Raw genomic sequence first — 23,350 nt, forward strand, 5'->3', positions numbered from 1 at the left:
CCACAAGTCCACTGAATATATCATAATTTTTGCTTTCCTCTTTTTTCCTTCAACCCCCAACATTACTCTCTTCATGGTAATCTTTGTGATGAGTTGTAGGTATGATGTGAAATTATAAAAGCACATTAAATGTTTTGTGGAAAACAACTAATCTTTTCTACTAAAGACATCTACATTCAGTAATCTCATCTATCAAGAATTGAGGATCTTACATTGGACTTCTGGAGTTGATATCTAAATCATACTTCTGTGTATGTAGCTAATCTGGAAAGAACGCTGAACTGGGATCAGGAAGAGATATATTCAAATCCCACTTCTGACAATTACTATTATGTTCCTACAGCCAAGTCACTTAATCTTTCTGACTCTCAGTTTTCTTGTTGGAGAGGATAATATTATAGTACTTGCCATATAAGTATCTTAATGATCAAATGAGATCATAACCATAAACTACTTTGTGTACCTTAAAGCATAACAAAAAAGTTAGTATTGGACAAACGAAAATTCAAGGTGGGATTATAAGTAATTAGATTAATTTTTTAAAGCATGCCAGAGGTCAGACAAATGACTATTGTCCTTCAAAGAAGTCAAGCCTTCAGCTTGTCCCAATATCATTCTCATTATTTTTTAGCCATGTGGAAGGTATTAATCAGTTTGATGAACCACTAGTACTATTTCCTAAATTTGAATCCAAATGGCTTTTGAATATGGGCAATTACGAAATTATCCTCAAAGAATGAACATTCACTATCACTTAAGTCAATTTATAGTAAGGGTTTTTCATTTCTCTCTTGGAATTTTATTTTTTTATCATGACCTCTTTGGTAGTGTGGTGAAACTTTTCTCAGAATAATGTTTCTGTATGCATAAAATAAAACACAGAGGAATACAATGGAAACCAGTTAGGCTAGACTACAGTTTTCAAAGTTGTTAATACTTCCCCCATTCATGGATCTTTCTCACTCCTTCCTGAAACTTTATTACAACCTCTGATATGGAAGAATGCAATAGAAGATGGGCTAGGGTGGAAAGAACACTGGATTTGGAGGTAGAGAACCTGCTGATCCTGTTTTTTTTTTTTTAATGTCTGTATTATGTTTGTCAAGTAATTTCATTTTACATGGCTTCTAGTTTTCTCATATGTAAAATGATTAAAACTTGAATTATATCTCTAAGTTGCTTTCTAATACTAGATTCTTGGAGGATTTGAAAATAACTTCAAAGAAGGCATTCTAGATGAGTACTGAGTAGAAGCTGAAATATCATTGGGACAAAAAGTTGCCTTTTAAGTAAGTCTTATTTGGTTTTCTAAGTCCCAATATAGTTAAAAAAAATTTGCTTGGTTACCACAGAGTCATACCTTGTATGATGACTCAGTGAAGCTCAACACTCACATCCACATCACATGCTGATGGCAGAGAAATCCATTATCTGCTTTGCAGAACCATTTTGAAGAATTATACTATAGAAGAATATACCATGAATTACAGAAGAATTTCAAAATGGGTACAAAATAGTATTCTTCTATTATTTGCAGTTGTATCTTCTTTTCTTGTATTCATAATTAAACAATATCAGGGACAAGTTGAAAATACATGCTTCTCCCCTATCCCCTCCCCCCCCATTCACAATTCCATACAAAGATTTGTCAAAAAGATATTTCAAGATCTGAATGGTCTTGAATCTCACCAGTAGTCCTGGAACCTGACTTTAACAATGACCACACAAACCATTACATAAAGTTTAATGGAAAGCATTTGAAACCATCCTGCATTTTTCAGATCTGATCAGACATTTTCACAGTAACTACTCTTTCATAAACGGCATGTGTACTTTCTTTTATTGATACCTATACATTTTAAATACATCTAATTTTGGCTCATAATAAGTAAAAAAAAATTTAAAAATGAACAAAACATGAACAAAACATCACACTTTACATCAAGTAAGAAAATTTAGGATTATTTTGAGCTGTTGACCCTTTTTTATTGCTGAAACTGATGAATGAAGAATTATAAGCTGTGTTGCCTCTTTGTTTGTTGATGTCTGTTTCATCACTTTCTTTTTATTTTAGACAGTTGTAACAGAAACAAATCAAACCAACGCAAATCAGAAATGTTACAAAAAACCCTACACAAAAACAAAACAAAACAAAACAAAACAAAACAAAAAAACAATTCAGCTTTTTTGCCAAGTTTCAGATTCTAGTTTATAATTGTTCTGGCTTTTAATAAAGAGAAAACTAGCATTTATTTGCATTGTGTCCTGGATATCAGAAGAATCTGAATAGAAATCCAATGATAGTAAAAGATAAAGAAAATAACTGAAAACAATTTGTGTTTCTAATCATCTTAAATTCTCCTAAAAGAGTAGGGCAGATATACTCTTTTAAATGCTATTCATGCCAATTAAAAAAAGAAAAAATACAGTGTAAGAGACAAATAAAGGTCCTGATTTTTAAGGGCGTAAGTTATAGAATGGAATGGATATGTGAAATGGCAATTTTGATTTGTGAAAAACAGGTCAACAAATTATTCTTAATCCTCTTAATGCCTATATATATATATATATATTAAATGTAATGTGAGAATATTTGGAACTTCCTCACTCCCAAATGGGAATACAGCTAGGTATACTTCTCTTGCATGGGTGTACCCCAAAGACTACACAGGCATATCATCACATAAAACAAAACAAGGCACAGAGCAGAAAAAGTGTAAAGCCATGCAGAATTCTACTTTTACCAATGAGAAGAAAATTTCTGATACAGAATGTGGGCACATATCAAACATAATTTAATTACACATTGACATTTTATGAAATCTACAATAGTTGAAAGGGGAAGAATGGTGTTACAATATAAAACCACAGCAAAAGGACATGTAAATATAAGTTTATACTGGCTATAAAAGGCAGGAGGGAAGCAGGATAAGAGTTTCAGAAAAAAACACTCTTTTAAGAACTGCTATATACAGTGCTGGGTACAGTTGTTTGGAATGTCATTGGTTAAAAGAAATTGCATAAACCAGACCTCACTCTTCTTATAGGTGGGATGAAAAAGGATCGAGCACATGAAAGTACACTGCCCTGAACTTGTGTTCTCAGCAGGGTACCACTCTGTAAGCACTTACTTTCAATAAGGTCTCTTTTCTTTTTTTTAACTTCTATATAGAATTCTAATGATCTTCCATTTGTCAAATGGATTAAAAAAAAAAAAGGAAATAGGCAAAATACCAAGGTAGGAAAGGTTTTGTTTCTTCTTTTCTCTACTTTGAAGTAAAAAGACAACACATTTCAAATGTCCATTTTATTTATTTCCAGTTTTTAAAGATTAATCATATCCTGGAAAGTATGAAAATTGGGGGCCAAAGAAATGCCTCTGCCCATATTATTTAATGGCTATATCAGGAAACCCCAATTGCCCATGAATTGGAATAGCTTTAGGAATGGTAAAGAAATCACATATTTAAAGAATCACTACAAACCCAGCTCATCCCAGAATAGACCAATCATACCATACTATGAGAACATGGCTTATTGTTGCTATCTGACAAAAGCTGAATATTGAGGTGGAGTAGGGGAATTCAAAACTTTCTAAATCTTGGAGAAAACAATAGTGATGATTCTTTCGCATCCTCCTCTGACAATTTAAGAAATAGCCAAAAACTCTATTAATGTGGAACAGAGATATACACACTTTAATTTTTTTGCCCTTCTGTGCCTCAGTAGTAGTGGAGAGTTGTTCTTTCTTTCTTCAAATGCATACTTAAAAATAAAACATTTTTAATAAAACAATGATACAAATGCACATGAAAATAGTGTATACACCTGACAGTTGTAAAGAAAGCCTTTACTTCTTACCTATACAAAATAAATATTTCACAGACTATCTCACTACTATGGCTTCTGGGATGTATTCATTAGATGGTGATAATGTGTCATCTTTGTTAACACTTATCTTGTATGCCCCTTACATGATATTAAGAACATATATTCCCACTTCAGCCATTTGACATAGATAGCATTATTATTTTCTAGTAATTTCTGATATTTGAAATGGTGCAAAAGAATAATAAAGCACATTTACTCATGGACAAACTTCTAGGACCATATTCTAGTGCAATGGATCTTCTAGTTACAAGATTTTAAAGAGAAAGAGGGATGGAGTGGGAGGATTCATATGCATGTGTGTTTTTTAAGGATCTGGATTAGATTTTAAAGGAGGAAATATTTATGGTAGGAGAAGTTAATTAATGAAGAGATTTGGCATTAAATTCTGATCTTTCAGAAGGTAAATATTTAGAAAGGCAGGGTAGTATAATGGATAGAAAATGGCCCTGGAACCAGGAAGATATGGTTTTGAGTTTCATATCTGATTCATAATGTCTGGGTAATCTTGAACAAGTACCTTAATTTCTCAGTGCCCCAGGCATCTCTTTAAGACTATAAGTTGTAGAGAAGGTGTCCATCTATAGTGGTAAAGGGCAATCTTCATAAAAATACCAATACAATGTCAGGGAGAGTAAAATATTTCAGAGGGAATTGAATTTCTCTTGGGGAGGATCACAAAAATGATTGGAGGTCATATAGCTGAATCAGTAGCTTAAAATAATACCTCTAGTGCTTGTAAATAAATTCTATGTGAACAAATGGAGAAGAATGTCTAAATGTGTCTGTGCACCAGGAATATTTAGCCCCATATGACTGGTTTAAGTTTCGGCAATATCCTTAAAGGATTTATAGGCATTGTGAAAAGGTCTTTGAAATAAAAAAGATCATTAAAAAAGATTCTCCTAATTAAGCATTTCTTCATTGTCAGCATAGGTTTTTCTCCTGGAATTACCTTTTCTAAACAAACTGGATATTTTCCTATACAGAAAAAGATTCCAAATAATGTTTTCTTTAAAACACCCACACATACACACAGTAAGAAGAAAAACCTATCAGTCCTCAGAAACATGAATTCTAGTGCCTCATAATCCTCCTTGCCCAGATGATTTAGAAAGGGTAACTTTGATTCTATCCTAATCTTTTCAATATGGTTTTACCCTTATTTTCTTTAAGATGGCCAAATCTCTTCTCACGTGTAGACTATTCATGGAAAGTCACAGAACCCACCTGACATGAGAATCTGAGTCTTAGAAGGGTTGTAAGTAGAAAGGTTGGATCTTTTCCCCCAACTCTTGGCCAGCTTTTGTATTGGTTCTCTATGAAATTAGCTTTTGGGGGAAAGGATACTTGCAAGAAGCAAAAGATGAAGGAAGGGAGTCTGATCTAGCAGTCTACAAAGCTCCTAGTTACATTAACTAATAATTTTTATCCTCTAAAATTGAACTCTGCAACTAACAGTAAAAATCTCATATCTCTCTTAAAAAACAAAACAAAACAAAACAAAACAAAACAAAAAAAAAAAAAACGAGTTGCAATTGTACAACCATCCAATACATGCTGCAGGAAAAAAAAAAACAAATGGGCATCAGCTTCCTTTTTTTCTGATGCCTTTTTTGTTAGTTTGTTTTGTTTTTTTATGTGTGGATGTTCGTGCAACTCTAGGCATAAACCACTCAAGGTTACATTAGCAGAGAAGGGAGTTTTAACTCATGTGGAAACGATGCTCCCCTCGTGTTATATGAGAAGAGAATTCATACCTGTCCTGACTGTGATAGCCACACATGTTGCATTCAAAAGGATCACGGAAACCATGGCAACCCATGTGGATAGTATACATCACATGGTCCAAAAAGAGGACCCTGCAGTGTTCACATTTATAAACCTTCAATGGCTCCCCATTGTTGTTGATCACTTTGAAAGCGTCTTGGGAATTGTCAGTTGCTGCCCTCAGCACATCATAGGGCCGATGCTCTTCCTTTATGGACAAACCATTTCTGGCATGTTGGTTTATATGGTTTGTCAGGTATATGAGACCACTCCGTTCCTCATTATTACTCTCTGTGTCTGTGGAGTCTTGGCAACTGTTGCTTGGGGAAGCATCTCTTTCAGAGGAGATGGATTTAGCCTTAGAGAGCAGCAAGAGATTTTCCACGGCGCTGTCCTGGGCTGTGTGATTAGGGCGTGGGTGGCCATCGGCATGAGGCTTGTGAAGCTGATACATGGAACTGATGACTGGTACCACTTCGGAGCCTGGGGGCGTCTGTACCAGTGGGCGCAATGATTCAGCCCCAAGGTAGCTAATGGCATTGTTGATGGCCTGATCCATGACATGGGTCTGCATCATTTCATTCTCCTTCTCATAATTGGTGCTGGCATCATATGGGAGATCTGACAAGCATTTATCACCTGGTGATTAAAATAGGCAATGGTCAGTTGAGATCCAAATTTCTCAAGCATTTACTTATTTCTTACTGAGAACCAAGATTAGCCAGTTAACAAATGTTTATCATTATGTGTCAGGTACATTGATCATATGAAGTGATACAAAGTAATTTTAATTGTTTAATTAAATAATAATTGATTAATGATATAATTAAATAATTTTGGTATATTGAAAAATATTCTAGAGAAATAATTAAAAAAAACGCAGGCATACAAACACATGACTTTGAATGGAGCATCATAAAAACTATCAAATGAAATAAATGACACAATTAAATGATACAAAGATTTTTGCAAACTTTAAAGTACAATAAAATTTTAGCATCACGTAGGATAGCCAGACCCAAAGACAGGAAGACTTAGGTTCAAGTCCTGTCTCTGACACATACTGGCTGTGCAACCCTGGACAAATCCCTTCAGCTTTCAGTGCTGTAAGTAGCTCTCAAAAATGCTTCTATAGGTTGAATTGAATCTCCTTACCCAGGAGTTCCTTATACTAATGATATCACAGATCTAGTTCCTATCCATCATAATCATCATCATATTCTGTATATCAATTGAAGGGATTAGCTGAAGATTTATTCTATCAGTTAAGGACATTACATTGAATTTCAATGATGATTGTCTCTTCACAGTCCTGGACAAAGAATACATCTGTGATACTTCCCTGGAAAAATGAACAAATTTTGCTTTTGAGATGTTCATATAATATTTGATAGTGCAGTGATGGGTTGAGTATGACCTTGGGAATGAAGAATGTCATTTGTGGTTATAACACTGACTTAATGAATGGTTCAGTGCAGCTCACTATGTTTTTCTTAGCTTCCTCATCCTAACAGAGGAATGACAGTGACTCACTTCAGAGCATTATGTTATGGCTTAACTCATGTGTGATAGTCGAGAGCTTTAAAGACAATTACTAACATAATTACAACAAGGATGGTGGCCTTTAATTAGAATTGCTTCTTTCTCCTATCTAATTCTCTTCCCTCTTCCACCTTTTAGCCAACTAGATTTTTCATCTCCTTTCAGAGAGATTATGATTATAATAATAACAACAAAAATCCTCTGTTAAATGTCTTCTATTGATAAGGTGTTCCATTAGGCAACATGGTCCAATGGTAAGGGAAGTCAGAGCCTGAGTTCAAATCCTGACTTTGCTACTTACTAACCCTATATAATCTTGGGAAAGTCACATATAACTTTTCTCAACTTCTGTTTCCTCTGTAAAGTGGAGAGAGTTGGTCCTGAAGTCCCCTCAAGCTAAAATTTATGATCCTATTTATCCACAGGTATTGAAACTACAAAGGGGAAAAACTCTCCAGTTCGTTAACTTAAGGAATTTCTAAACTTTTCTGAAAAGAGAGGTATGGCTTCTTGAAAATTAAGGATAATGCAAAATTCATTTCCATGAAATAGAAGTATAATAGTGGAATATAAATTCTTGAGATCAAGGACTATCTTGCTTTTGTGTGCATATTTCTAATGCCTAGCTGAGTGCCTGATAAATAGTATATGCTGATTGATATATGGGATACTGTAAGAAAATTAGTTGAGAGACAGAAAGACAGAGACAGACAGAGACAGTGACAGAGAGAGAGAGAGAGAGAGAGAGCAAGAGAGAGAGTGAGAGAGAGAATGAGTGAGAGTGAGAAAGCAGAAGAGAGATAGACAGACACAGAGAGAGAGAATGAGAGAGAGAGAGTGAGAGAGAGACAGAGACACACACACACAGAGAGAGAGAGAGAGAGAGAACAAGAGAGAGAGAGAGAGAGAATGAGTGAGAGTGAGAAAGCGAGAGATAGACAGACAGACAGAGACACAGAGAGAGAGAGAATGAGAGAGACAGTGAGAGACAGAGACACACACACACAGAGAGAGAGAGCAAGAGAGAGAGAGAGAGAGAATGAGTGAGAGTGAGAAAGCGGAAGAGAGATAGACAGACAGACACAGAGAGAGAGAATGAGAGAGAGAGTGAGAGAGAGAGACACACACACACAGAGAGAGAGAGAGAGAGAGAGAGCGAGCAAGAGAGAGAGAGAGAGAGAGAGAATGAGTGAGAGTGAGAAAGTGAAAGAGAGATAGACAGACAGACAGAGACACACAGAGAGAGAGAATGAGAGAGACAGTGAGAGACAGAGACACACAGAGAGAGAGAGAGAGAGCAAGAGAGAGAGTGAGAGAGAGAATGAGTGAGAGTGAGAAAGCGGGAGATAGACAGACACAGAGAGAGAGAATGAGAGAGACAGTGAGAGAGAGAATGAGAGTGAGAGAGAGAGAGAGAGAGAGAGAGAGAGAGAGAGAGAGAGAGAGAGAAAGAACAAGAGAGAGATTACTTTCAGTGAGGGGGGTCTGGGAAGGCAAAGCTTAAGAAATGAGTCTCAATAGAATGTAACTACTTATGACAACATTCTATCCCCATTAATAAATGTAACACACATAGTAAGTGCTTTAATAAATGTTTGTTGAATTGAATAACAGTGGAGAACAGAGAACCATTTAATAAATATGAAGATGAAGTTTGAAACAAAACCAACAGACTTAAAGGGAGGGAGAAAGGACAATAGTTTGAAAGAGTAGGAAGAGATCTATCCAAGAAATATTATTTGTTTAGTCCTAATTTTATTTCTACAAGCTCATTTTCCAATTCTTTAGATGAAATAACTGATTTCCTTTATTGTTATATTATTATATATGTCATGGGTATAACATGAGGTAAGAGCAAATGCTAGCTAAGGCTTTCAATATGGAAGTGGTACAGTCATTAATGAAGATCCTATTTTACTCCAGTTCTAAAAGCTAACTATTTATTTGTTTTAAATGAAGTGTTGTGTCTTCAATAAAACTATTAGTTTTTATTAATAAATAAAAAAATTTTTGAATTTCTACAAATATAATTTAATATTGCTTCTCTTACATTTCACAAGGGCCTTGATGCTTTCATGTATGATAATGATATCTGCCATCGCTGTATTAATTTTTAAGTGAAGATATATACACACACACATGTTCACAAATATATATATATATGTATATATATATATATATATATGACATAGGTATATATGTAAATATAGAGAACCTGCTTCATGAATTTGCTAATTGGACTTCTCTGTTGTGGTCATTAGCCATTGGTAACAAGTATACTCTCTCTCAAACTATAATGTCCTATAAAGACTGCCATATTCCATCCTCCTTTCTTATCTGTAATTGCATATTCAGCCTTGAGTTGCATTCATTTTAATCCAATTGTAGTCATTAACGTGGGATAATGGGGTTCATTTAGCAGTTACTTGCTTTATGATTATGCACCCTTATCTACTGAACCAAAGATCTTTACAATCTAACAGGGAGAAAAGTTTCAATAAGTCATCATTCTTACAGATAAAGTTAATCAAGTCTAAAGACTTATATAAACTATTTAATGGACAAATATTCATCTTACAAACAGAGAAAAAGGGTGATGCTTAAGCCTAAAGTAAACACTGAATGGTATTTCTTAATCTATACAGAGAATAGTCACTGTTTTCTCAGATTTTCTAAATCATAATGAACATACTGGTAAGGTTCACATATTTTACGAGCCTTTGTCATAAATGAATGCATTTTAACTCAGAACTAGGAGCTCAGAATTCAAAATTCTTAGAACAAGGTAAGTAATGAGTGAAAGTTGCAAAGAAAAGTTTTGCTCAATGGAAAGAAAAATTTCTAATAATCTATCCAAAGGCCTGCCTTGGAAAGAGATGTTTTTTTTTTTTTTATCATTGAAAGGAAATGCTTACTCCACTGACTTCTTTTCCTTATTTATTCTCATGATCATTGCTTTTTAAAAAATTCCTGCAAATTTCCTGGAGTGTGAGTGTATGTGTGGGTTTTATATATATATTTTTGAGGGAGAGCAATAATGGGTTCAAATCTATAGCAATATTTCAAGCATAAATTTATCAGAGAAGGCTGTAGAGGAGTTAAAACTGCTTTAGGTGTGAAGATGTAAAGAACAATGAGCATTTCTGATGCCAGCTTATGCAACAAAATTTAAATATATGCTTTTGAAATACATGCTCTCTTTAATTTCCTAAAAGTAGTTGGATTTCAGTTTCAGATTCTCAAATTGAAGTGAAAACATTTCTTTTCAATTGGGTTTCTGAATGTTATTTTGGCGAGTGCTAGACTCAAGTGGGCTAGATCACTTTTAGTATCTACTTTAAAGGCTATCATTTGTCAAATGATAAAATAAGTGTAACTGTAAAATTCTGTATAAATATGGGCTATGATTATTTTTATCCCATCCACAAAAGCCAGCACTAGTCATTTACATGATCCTCAGTGCTCTCTCAAAATATACCAATAAGCTTAAGGGGCCAGTTCTGTTTAGACAATTCAGTCAAGTTGGAATAATTCAATACAAGCCACAACAGTTGGAAAGTACATAAAATCAATACAAAACAGATAATTTTTTAAAACTGTTCATATGTCAATAAACATTTATTAAGCACCAACTAATGTTCACAACTTAATTTACAAAGGGGTAGAAACTGTCAGCTTACCTGGTTTTTTTTTTTTTTAATAAAAAAATAAATAACAACTTCCTTCCTTTACCCCCTAGCATAAAGCAACTTTGAAAGCATCCATTAGCATGTTTGGTTTTTAAGAGACATCAAACGTTGAACTCTTACCCACAAATTTCTGAGGCATAGAGCTCTTACGTTTGGCGACGTTACTTGCTAGTCTATCCAGCACGAGGGATCTCTCGGATCCGATCTTGCACAAATCTTCGGCCATTTCACTATGGTTGGTTTCTTCTTTAATGACTAAAGCCAAGGGAAATCAGAATGGTCAGCAACACAGATATCAATAAGCTTAAGGGGCCTGTTCTGTTTAGACAATTCAGCCAAGTTGAAATAACTCAATAGAAATCCCTAACTGGCTTTCATTGCTCTTAATGGTAGTGGCCAATTGAGAAACCTATTTCATTTTTATTTGGCAAAGTCCAATTAACTTTTCACAGGGCTCTTATATTAGATCCTCACAACAATCCCATAATTTAGATAGGACAGGGACTATAATTTATATGGAACAGAGGGAAGTGCTCAGGCTCAGAGATTTAACATATCTGGTGTTATCCAATGTGCTACTCACACAGATCTCCTGAATCCCAGGTAAATGTATTTCCTACTAACCTTCACTGCCTCCCACTGCTAATTTTACTTTCTAGTGTTAATAGAAATCCAAGTTCATGTTGTTTATTTGCAAATGAAACATCAAATGTTCCTGTGTTTCAACTGCAAAAGATTCAGGGTAATGCACAGAAAGCTTTCTTGAGCCTTACTTAGTAGGACTAAAAGGAACTCCACAATCATCAGAAAATCTTAATAATGAGTACAGTGGCTTAGTGATGGCCTTTTTGTAAATGAAAGAAATAGATACTCCTTTCTAATTTTTCGGAGTATTGCCATGAAAGCTGAATTCAATTTTAATTGTCCAATGGGTTATTATTTACTTAATATTGACCTCTTCCTGTTCATAGAAATTTAGAGTTTTCTTCCAGTATTCAAAAAATAGAAAAGAGGTGATTGCTCATTTGTGAACAGTAAAAAGAAGGATTTAAAAGTAGAGTTCTTTTACCTAAAGTCCACAGCTATATGTGGATAGATTTCAGGGATCTGTGAATTTGGCTGGGAAAAAAGTACATCCTTATTTCATTGTAATTGATTTTCTTTGTAATTCTATGCATTTTATTTTATGCATTTGATAATGATGATGATGATGATAATGATAGGTAGATAATTAGATAACATTTACATAGTGTAAATATTACCTCATTTTATCCTCACAACAACCATGAGAAGTAAAGTGCTATTATTATCCTCATTTTACAGCTGAGGAAACTGAGACTAATAGAGATCAGAGTCACAAAGCTAGTAAGTGTCTGAGAATTTAAACTCAGGTCTTCCTGATTGTAGTACAGTGCTACTTATCTCTCTTTAAACAATAATATTTAAGTGGAGAGCAGGGATCTATAGGTTTTACCAGACTGCCAAAGAGGTTTGTGACATAAAAAAAGATAAAAAATTTCTGGCTTAAAGTGTGTTTACAAAGTATTGCCAATAAAAAACAATAATCCCATAAACTGACTCACTAAAGGTCATTATCCAATACTGAAGAAAATGAAGAAATGTGGTCTAGTCACCTAGTTTGCTTTGCACTGGGGGGCCTATATCCTCCAAACTATTGCTGTTCTTCCATAAAACTTCAAGTGCTTATGTGATATAATTGAAAACATTATAAGAAATTACATAAACATATAAAAACATACTATAATTAAATTAAAACATATAATCATAGAGTGCTAAGATGTCTTGGAGATGATATACTGCATTTTAAAGGTGGAGGAAACAGTCATTACAGTTTAGGGAAAGAAGTTCTTAGATTTGGAGTCCAAAGGACTTAATGGATTCAAATTCTGGACATTTTACTTTTATTAGTAACTGACTAGGGGAAAGAGGAGATTCTTTGCCTATCCAGACTTAATCAGTGAATGGGTGTTGCCTCAGTCAAACTGAGAACTAGTTAAGACATTAGCTTAAAAAGATCAAGATTTCCCATTTCATTCAGGGCCATCTTCAGTCATTCTATATCTTGCCATTGGACCCAGATGGCTCTGGAGAGGAAAAGTAAGGCAGGTAACCTTGCACAGACCTCCCTTCCTTAAATCCAATTTACTTGCATGTCAAGGCATCTCCTCCTTGATGTCATGGTATTCTTTGAGAACAAAGGACAAATAACAACACGTACCCAGGTGACTGAGCCATGAGATTTTTTCTCACCCCAACCTTACTCCCCAGTTGCTAGTACATCTCCTCCCCAAATAACTTTTTATTAATTTTGTACACAGTTTACACATAATTACGGGAAAACATGTTTTCTTTCACCTCAGAATGGAAACCCAGTGAAAAAATGGACTTTCACTTTGGCTTTAGTATCCCCAACATTTAGCATTAGTGCCTGGCACATAATAAGTGCTTAATTAATGCTTGTTTGATTGACTGACTTAATCTCTCTGGTTAAGAGGATTGACTTAGATGAAATTTAAGGATCCTTTCAAACTCTAGATGCTATGATCAAATCATCAAATACAGGTCAAACTAATCTTAAGTCTATTTCTATAGTTACTAACTAGCATATCAGAGGAATATTAGCAAACCATTTGACAGTGTCTTGTGATTTCCTTGTGGACAAGTTGGACAGATGTAGGGGAGATTACAGAATAATGATGATTTGGAGAGGATGTTCATGGGAAATTGGATCTGTGCCGGTTAATGTTTTTATCAACAATTGACACGAAGGGATAAGAATCCTGCTTATCAAGTTTTCAGATTACACAAAGTTGGGAGGGAGCAGCTAGTAGAATGAGGGGTAATATAAGAAGATGGAATTAATAGGGGTTCAAAAATCAAAATAAATTGCATTAAGTAAAGATTGGAGGAGGAGTGTTTAGACCAGTGGTTCTCAAGCATTTCAGGATGCACTTTTAAAAATTACTGAGGACCCCTCCTGAAGAATTTTGGTTTATATAGATATCTATAAGCACTTATGACATTAAAAATTAAAACAGTATTATTGTAAAAATAATTTTGACCTTATGGATACCCTATAAGTGGTCCCTAAACCACACTTTGAGAACTGTTGGCTTAGACAATAGTTTGTCTATAAGAGATCTGAGTTTTTTAGGTTATCTACAAGCTCAATATCAGTTGAGTGTGATATGGTAATTTTAAAAAAAGTGAATACCACCTTAGATTGCATCACAGCATCATATATAAGAGAGTGAGACAAGATAGAAGGCATTAAGAGAGAAAGATAACTGTAAACCATGTTTATAAGCATCAGCTGAAGGAACTGAGGGAGTTTACACAGATTTAGGAAGAACATGATTATTTTTCCCCAAGTATTTGAAGGAGTAGAAGAGGAATTAAGACTTGTTCTGGCTTGTCTCCAAACAAAAGAATTAAGATCAATGGGTGAAAGATATCTTAGAAATTAGGACTGGCCAAAGTAGAAGAGTAGTCCTTGTGAGCCAACCAATTAGGGAGTTATTAAACAATGCATCTCTAAGTGGAGGCAGAATGTTGGAGGCTCTGATGTCCTCTCAAGTCTGTAATTCTTTAAGTGACTTCACAAGACCAAATGCTAGTCAGTGGTTTAAGCTACTGTCACCATAATTATGCTGATATTGACACAGTTCAAAATTCCTCTTGAAAGACCACTTTTACTTAAATCCATTGAACTCAATTTTCCTGGTGTCCATAATAAATTCTACATCTTGCCACTGGACCCAGGTGATCGTGGAGGGGAAAGTGAAGCAGGTAACCTTGCTTCCTCCCTGTCATGCTGTTATAACAACTAGTATTTATAGAATGTTTTAAGGTTTGCAAAGCATATTAAAAAGAGCAATTTTTTTCACTCTCACAAGACCAGGAAAGTAACTACTTTTATTATTCCCATTTTACAGCTGAGGAAACTAAGGTCAAGTGCCCAACGTCAAGTTTCTGAGGCTGAATTTGAACTCAGGTTTTCTAGATTTCAAGGCAAGTATTGTATCCAATATACCAGGAAGTTGCCTTTGATCTTTTGCTAGATCAACAACTAAGATTAATCTAGAAGCATGAAAGAGTTAACCTGTCCAAATTGGATGATTTAGGCCAGAGGTGATTTTGAAGTAAAATATTAAGGTAAGAGACTTAATATCCCAAGTCTAGAGAATTCATTAAAAATATAATGATAATGATAATGATAACACAGTAAATTTAGGAGGTAGGTTTTATTACTATCCCCATTTTACACATGAAGTAACTGAGGCAAATGGAGTTTAAGTGATTTGCCTAGGCTCATAGTGCTAGTTACTGAGGGACTATTACATATCTATCTAGCCATATAGTTAGTATTATAAAGAATATCACAGTGGTCTATGAGGTCTCTGCCCTTAAAATCTTTACAATGTCTTTTAGGAATCAATTGAACATCAAGGAGTATGTAATTCAAGGCTAAACTGAATATAGCCAAGAGTCAGAATATATGGTAGTGAAAGTAAGCTCCATTTATATGGAGGCTGGAAGCATGGTCATAACTTTTATGGAAAATCATTCCTTAGATATACTGCCATTTTCTTTGTTAAAAGAACACACAAATCATTACTTTGGGGACCCTAAATATCCTAAATGTGTTGTCATAACCCACTCTACTTTTTGGTGTCAGGAGGAATATGGGTTTAAATTTCTGCTCTAGTGCTTAAATTCTGAATGACTTTGGATAAGTTATTTAAAAAAAAAACTTGTTTGAGCCTCAACTTCCTCATTTGTCAAATGAGAGTAATCATACTATCTCACAGTGTTGTAAAGCTTGAAACACTTAATTGTAATATTTGATTTTGTAAATTGGAGTATCAGTAATAAAGGTAAAATAAATAGCTGTCTCAATTAGTAGTTGAAAAATAATTATGAACAGTAATATCCTCAACAACACATTTAAAGAAATTTGGTAACAAATCACACAGCTGTCATAAATATGAAAATTATCAATTATTTTATGAATATAGAGTATCTCAGAAGTATTAATGGCCTGTATGTGTATGTTACCCTATTTTATTGTATTTTTAAGAACTGTGTGTGTTAAAATTGTAACAAAATCTAAAATTTATTTGAATAAAATATATAAGCTAAAAAAAGAACACTACTTAAATCTTGCTTGATTACTGAAACTCTATGGTAAACCCTTTTATTCACTAATGAATTGAGTAATGCATTTGGTTGTATAAAGATCACTGAATTTTAACCAGTTCTCTGTATCAAGCCAAATTTTTAATCCTTTAACAAAAAAAGGAGACTCAGTGTGTAGCTACACTTTCTGTTCTAACCCAGTTTCTTTACATGTAACAATTAGGTTTGCCTACTTTGTATGTCTACTGTGAAACATATTCATGTACCTCTCCAAAATAGTATCAGGAAAAAAGTATCAGTGATCAGAGATCAAAACCAAGCTTTGGGTTTCATCATTTGACTATCAGATGGATGTATAAAACATGCAGTTTACCAAACAAGAGAAGAGCTTACATGTAGTTCCCTCCCACATCCCACTCCCTTCCTTTGGGATATTGCTCTCTTCCTGAACAAATGCAGAGAAGTCTTTCCTACAAGCTCTGCCTTGCAAACCTTTGGAAATAATTAATAATAATAGCCAACATTTATATAATTCTGGCTAAGTGCTAGAAACTATGTTAAATGCTTTACAATTATTATCTTATTGGTCTTCATAACAACCTTGAGAAGTAGGCACTGTTATCAACCCCCCTTTATAGAAGAGGAAACTGAGGCAGACTGAAGTTAAATGACTTGCCTAATGTCATGCAGCTAGAATTTAACTGAGGTCTTAATGACTCCAGCCCTAGTTGTACCACTGTACCTATTTTAATATGTGAGCTTTCAGTTTGGACTCAACAGGGACATACTTGTATTATATATTTGATATAAAGACTTCAGGACTTCTGAAATGATTTATTCAATGAGGTTTCATAGCATAAACCTGAGATCTACAGAACTTGGTTTAAAAAAAAAAAAGAAAAAGGAAAAGAAAAGAAAAGAAAAAAACAAGAGAAAGTCCCAAGGAGTTTCTTTTATGCTATGATTTCAGTAGCCTTTACAAAGTGCTATAATAGGCAATGTTGTGAGAGTAGGCTCTGGCCATTCCTTTAGCCAGTTCAGTGGAATAAAGCCATAGTGATAATAATGATCAATGGCTTTACAAGCCATCTCCTTTCTGCTTCATCCAAAAGATACATGCTAATTATCATTCCCATTTTACAGATGAGGTTCAGACTTGCCCAGGACCATTCAGCTTGGAATTGTCTAAGGTGAGATTCTAAAACCTAGGCTTTCCTGACTCCAAGCCCACCATCCTCGCTAACTAAGATTCTTCCTTTCATACCAGAAATAGGATCCATGCCCTCACTCTTGGGACATTGCCGAGGGAAGAGGAATGGAGTATGTGTAAAGATGTACTGTCCATGTGACTTACTTCCATGGGACATTCTTGCATTGGCTCCTTAGACAGGGAGAGAGAGAGCCACCTGTGGGGTAGGTCCTGGAGCTCTTACCTGGGAACAGGGTATCTGGGAGGCCCATGCTTTGTAAGTAGTTGTGGCAACGCTCTTTATGCTCCTCTAAAGAGCTTCGCTGTTTATAGCTTCGGCCACAATATCCACATTTGTGAGGTTTACCAACTGCAGAAAACACAATTGAGTTCAAGACCCCAATTAAATGTCTGCCTTGAGTGTAATGGAAATGCACACAATATAGTCATTAGGAAAAAAAAATTTTGAAAAAAGAAAAAAAAAGCAGAATTTAACTCTGAGAGTGTTAAAAGGCAATATTGATTTGGCCAAAATGCACCTATTCAACGGGTTTAATACTTGAGTGGTCCCTACATTTTGGCCAAGAACTTCAGCTTCTAATCTTGCTTTATCTATATTTGTATAGTATGCTAATTGTAAAATTAACTTTCTTTCCCCCAAACAGCCTACTGGGCCATGTAACTTTTCAAGATAAAAACTTTATCATTTGTCTAAGAATCTGGGGCATTGGGAGAGGGGGAAAGAGAGGTTTTAATGATGTATCAATCATAGTTAGGTCTATAAAACAGGACTTAAGAACTGAGTTTACATTCTGGACAAGGCCTAGCACAGTGTCGTAACCAGATTTACTGGGAAAAAAAAAAGAATAGATAGATAGTACAATTATCCATGAGATAAAGTACTGGTAACCTGTCTCCATCCTACCTCAAAGAATAATTTCATTTAAATGAGTATTTATGTTCCAAAAAAGTACTTTTCTATTCCAACATGTCACAGACCTAAGTGAACCTGAAGAATTTTGTGATTAAAAAACAAAACAAAAAACAAACCTATGTTCTAATAAACTATCTATTCCTGAATTTAAAGTGATACTACTAACAGAAAGCATGACAACCAGGGCTCATTCCATAAAGTTGAATCAAGGAAATTGAATTTTATTGGTGAAACCCGAAATTTGGAACTTTCTTCATAATTTTTAACCTCTGACAAAGAGCACGTGAATATTCAGTGCAAATACTGGAATTCTCCTTTATGACATCCTAATAGAACTTTACACACATTTCAAAGTATTACAAGGTAATCAAACTATCAAAAGTATAAGTATTTAATGATGTAATTTAAAATTATGATAAAGATGAAAGCTAGGTATTCACAGTTTACTCCCTGGGTTTAAAAAAAAAAGTCATAATCTAATGTTGGCTATGCAATAGAGGCAAAATGCAAGAAATGAAGTTAAGTTGGTATCATAGGATCAGAGACAGAGGTTAAAAGGAAACTTTAAAGTCATCTAATCCAGCTCCCTCATTTAATCTGAGGCCCAAAGAATTTGGTACAGGAGTAAATGGCAAAACTAGAATTTAACTTCAGGTACCATGATTTCATATTCAATATTCTTTACAATAAACTTTGAGAATATAAACTCCTTGAAGGTAGATATCATTTGTTTTTGTTTGTTTTTTTATCGGAAGTCCCCAGCACAGTGCCTGGAGCATGACAGATGCTTAATAAATGTTTACTGAATTGAATCTGAAGAAAGTAACATTTAGTACTTTAATAATACCACTTATCAAAATGCTGTATAAATCTTCAGATCCCCCTGTGTGCTGCTTCTGTACTTTAAAAGGGTGCAAACAATAAGGGCTATTTACTTTCCCATGGTAACACTTTATCTTGTAGTATGTCATTCTAGGAGATAAGTTGGTTATGAATAGCGCTCTTCCCTGCTCTCCTCCCTGAAATATACTCTATATTACAAAACATGTGTAAATAATTTAGTTTAGTTCAGGCATAATTCAGGAGTGGAACAATCTCACGGACTGAAAAGGAACCTTTGCCTCAGCAGTTTGGCTGGGTATTCTCAGCTCGCCAGGAGCTGAAGAAGGATGGATGGATTATCTTTGCCTTGTTGTCTTGTATAACTTCCTATGGAAAGTGATCTTTTGAAAAAAATTTAAACATTTATTTTATCTTTAGTGATCTGCAAGGATATTCCTCAAATGGGATGTACATAGGGAATATGCAGATAACAACATAGAACTCCAGATTTAGCAAGATCCTTAAATCAGTCAACTTTATATTAAGTAGAATTATGGATCTAAATCTGGAAGGGCTGCACATCTTATAGATGATATAAACTGAAGCCTAAGGAGGTGATTTCACTGGCCTAAGGTACAACAGGAAGTAAGGAAAGAGTCAAGATTTGAATGTGGGTTCTGTGACTCCAAGTTCAATACTCTTTATCCTGTATTTATATTACTTCAGTGTTTAAAACAGTTCCTGACACATAGTAGGTACCCAACAAATACTTATTGGCTGCCTTCTCACTTAACAGCAAGTTATAGCATTTTTTCAAAAAATTAAATATTTATGTATGACCATGGAATCTAGGGAACAGGAGAGAATTATTAATTTTATTTGTTTATTATAAATTAATTTATTAATTTATTCACAGCCTACTATAAAGCTAATTTTTAAGGCTTTGAGAATGCTTAAAATAACAGTGCCTCAGAAGCATTATTAATTCCATTTAATATATGAAGAAACTGAGTATTAGAGAGTTCGAATCTGTGTCAAAGTGGTCTTCAAACCTGGGTCTCCTAAATCCAGATCCAATACTTTTTTCCCTATGGTGTCTTACACTGAGGTCATTGTAAGATTATGTAGAGTGGGAAAAATATTCTCTACTTAAATTACCGCTATTTCTATTGAGTAAAGAAAGAAAGACTAGGGATTCATCTTATCTTTAATAAAAACTTCAACATAGAAAGCTGGGAACAAGCAGAAATCATTGTATCCCTAGGGGCCAGGTACCAGGAATATTTTAGGATATTAGATTAGTTGTCAGAGCTGGCTACATTATGATGTTCTCACTCTGGTATTTCATCTAGTTTAGTCTACATACTATACAAGTTAAGGTGTGCCACAGCAGCACACAAATGCATTTCCTGTCATATCTGATTACTTAACTAATTAGTCAGGACTGGGGCAAAATACTGCTGTGCCTCAAGTAAAATTGGCAGCCATGAGGCTGGAATAATATCTGGGGCAGCTCCCACAACCAATTTTCCTCCTGTCTCAAATTCTATGCTATAACCAGAAATAAAAGAAATCCACATCATTTTACGTTGGAATGAAAGAGTTCCCAGTCTTGGATCCCAAATTGGCTCTTATTAGTTGAAATTAAGTATTTCTAGGTGCCATTGATGAGACAGTGATAAGGGAGTCCTGCAAATGCCCCATTCTGTTCATAAATATAGCTAAACCCCTTAGTATAAGCACTCATATTTTGTGCTAAAATGGAAAGTTATGCCTTTAACCAATGTGGGTATTGTCATGCCAGTGAATGATGATCCTGGTGATAACTACCCTCTATGGGTATCTTGACTAATAGATGAGAGATGCAGTCTACCAATTTCTTCATCTGTAAAACAATGGAATTAGGCTAGTAATAACTCACATTTCTCTATTGTTTTAAGGCTTATAAAGTGCTTTCTTTCATATTAAATTAGGCAGTACAAGCCTAGGGAACTGAGGCTGAGCTGTTCATGATAACACACTCTAGTAAGTGTCCTAGCACAGTGCTTTGTATATATAAAGTGTTTAATAAACTTTTTTGAATTGAGTATGATTTAAATCAAGATCTTTTAACCTCAAGTTCAGCATTCTTTTCATTACACACTCTCATTACATCACTAGATGATTTTTTCCTCTGTTTCTTTTATATTCTCAAAGGCATATATGGAATTCATCATCATATTATCAAGAAGAGTGGTAGGCTCACACATCCTATTTTTAACCATCACTCAGCTCACAGTCATCCCTAGTAACCCTTTCAAATGCCTAAAAATTCTTATTGTAGCCTTGACCTTTTAAGGGTCAGTACTATCCTGCTCCTCAGCATATAGATTAGTAGTAGATGAATAAATAAAAACCTTATTCACCCATTATAACTTAGTTAACTTCCTCAGTCAAGAGGGTAAATGATTATTTTAAAACCTATTCTAATGGGTACAGACAACATGATCTCACAGATCCAGTGGTATGCTATTCATTTTTTTATTCAACTATCTAAGAAATATATAAAATATGTAATTGATTTTTCTCTATCTTGTCAGTAATGTTAATTTACAATATTATTTAGTTGACTTAAAAAACTTTAATCCTGGTATTAAGGGAAAGCAAATTTCACTATTTACAAAGATGTGAAAAGACTCAATTTTCCTCATGGAAATCCCTTCCTCCTGGAGATCTACACCCCCTTATTCTCCAGCTCTCCTTTACCAGAAACTGGAATATGAAGAACTTACTCAACTTCTAGTCAGTTAATGGTTTACTTACTAAGCATTTCAATAACAGTACAATGGATTTAGCAAATGTCTTTCTTACAAGAATCTTAAAAGCCTCATTTAGATATTCTATTTTAGGAGATTTCATACAGGCATCAGACAATATGCAGCCTCACAACATTTCTGTTAAGTAGGTGGATGACTGGAGTAGTTATATCTGTTTAATGAGTAGAGAACCAATCATGGATATTAAATACCTTTCTTCTAGTATATGACATAGCTATGAAATGGAAACAGAACTATCTTTTATAGTATTACAACTCCACTTTTTATTTTTCATTTCTTTCAAGGCAGGGCTATATTTATTGTCTGCATAATCTACTTTCTCTCAGGGAAGCCCTAACTATCACAAGCATTACCCTAAACTCAAAACCTTTATGAGATTTCTTTGAGAAGACACTATAACAACTTCTCAGATTTGTAATTTAATAAAGGAAACTTTAAAAGCTCATGAAGTAGTTCATCAGTGGCCCCAAGCTGTCAGACACTTTCTTAGGTCACCCATTTCATTAGTTTCATGTTTGCTCATCACTACTAGGAAAAAAAAACCAGAAGTGATTCTACTCACTCCTTGTTCAAAAGAAGCTAACTATTATTATACACTCTTCTAGACTCTCACACCTTAAGGGCAGGGCCTATGTCTTATTCTTTGTGTTCTTCAGAATGGCTAGGTCACTATTTTGTATGTTTGAGGTTCTCAGTAAAGATTTATAGAATGAATGGATGAAGTAAATGACCTATTGTAGCTGAGTCTCTTTAGAGCAGGACCTTTTCAATTTCTTTGTATCTCTCCCTTCCCTCATTAGCCTCTAAGGCACTTAGAATAAGAGTTTGTTGTATTGTGGATGTTCAATGAATGTTATTGACTGAATGTGATTTTAAAAAATTATTCTGAAAACCACATTATGTAATATTAAATGAAAGTTAGAGGTTTCCATGAAATACTTTACTCTCTACTTAACTGCAAGAAGATATGAGTTATTGCGGCTAGTTTTCCAGGTAGCAAAAGATCTGATATGATTATTATAAAGGGAACAAAACCAGCAAGATTTGTCTAGAACTCCAGAAAGAATTATCAAAGGAATAGTTAAGAAATTCTAAGATTTATTGTAGTCTTTCATGGGGGAAAAAAGTGGGGGAACCTCTTCTTACATATGTGGCTCTGATCTGAATTTTCTAATTCTAGGATTAATTGGTTTGAAGTATTAGAATCACTAAGACCACAGTCCAAAGGAATCTGGTTATTGCCCCCTGATTTGCAACTACTAATCTAAATTGATTTGATCAACTAAAAAGCAAAATATTCTACTGCTGACACTGGAAAATACAACTTTGGTAAAGTAGTAGGCCGGACATTAAAAAAAAAGATTGAAAAAGTTATTGGAAATAATCATTTGATACAAATGACATCAATAGTACTTCTAGGTAAAAAACTACTTAAAATATTATTTTGATTTTGAACTCTTTGATCAAACAGTGTGAGAAAGAAAATGATGGGAATACTTTGGAAATGTGTCATTAAAGGCAGGACTTCCAATAATTCTGT

The 23,350-nt window shown here is 34.5% G+C and overlaps 1 protein-coding gene across 15 annotated transcripts in view; it reads right to left on the reverse strand.

Moving 5' to 3' along the window:
• Positions 1–1,815: 1,815 nt before the first annotated feature.
• IKZF1 (IKAROS family zinc finger 1) overlaps positions 1,816–23,350 on the reverse strand; it is a 134,753-nt gene continuing 113,218 nt past the window's right edge. For 7 of the 15 annotated variants that reach the window (XM_023498277.2, XM_023498270.2, XM_031957218.1 and 4 more), the window contains 3 exons: positions 17,483–17,608; positions 11,010–11,144; positions 1,816–6,297 (listed from right to left, as the gene is read on the reverse strand). In XM_023498277.2, the coding sequence (XP_023354045.2) occupies positions 5,594–6,297; positions 11,010–11,144; positions 17,483–17,608 (965 nt within the window). In that variant the 3' untranslated portion in view covers positions 1,816–5,593. The remainder of the gene's footprint in view (positions 6,298–11,009; positions 11,145–17,482; positions 17,609–23,350) is intronic. The other 8 variants (XM_023498278.2, XM_023498271.2, XM_023498273.2 and 5 more) reach the window with 4 other exon arrangements.

The sequence above is a fragment of the Sarcophilus harrisii genome, chromosome 1 (assembly GCF_902635505.1).
Source record: "Sarcophilus harrisii chromosome 1, mSarHar1.11, whole genome shotgun sequence".
Lineage (NCBI taxonomy): Eukaryota > Metazoa > Chordata > Mammalia > Dasyuromorphia > Dasyuridae > Sarcophilus > Sarcophilus harrisii.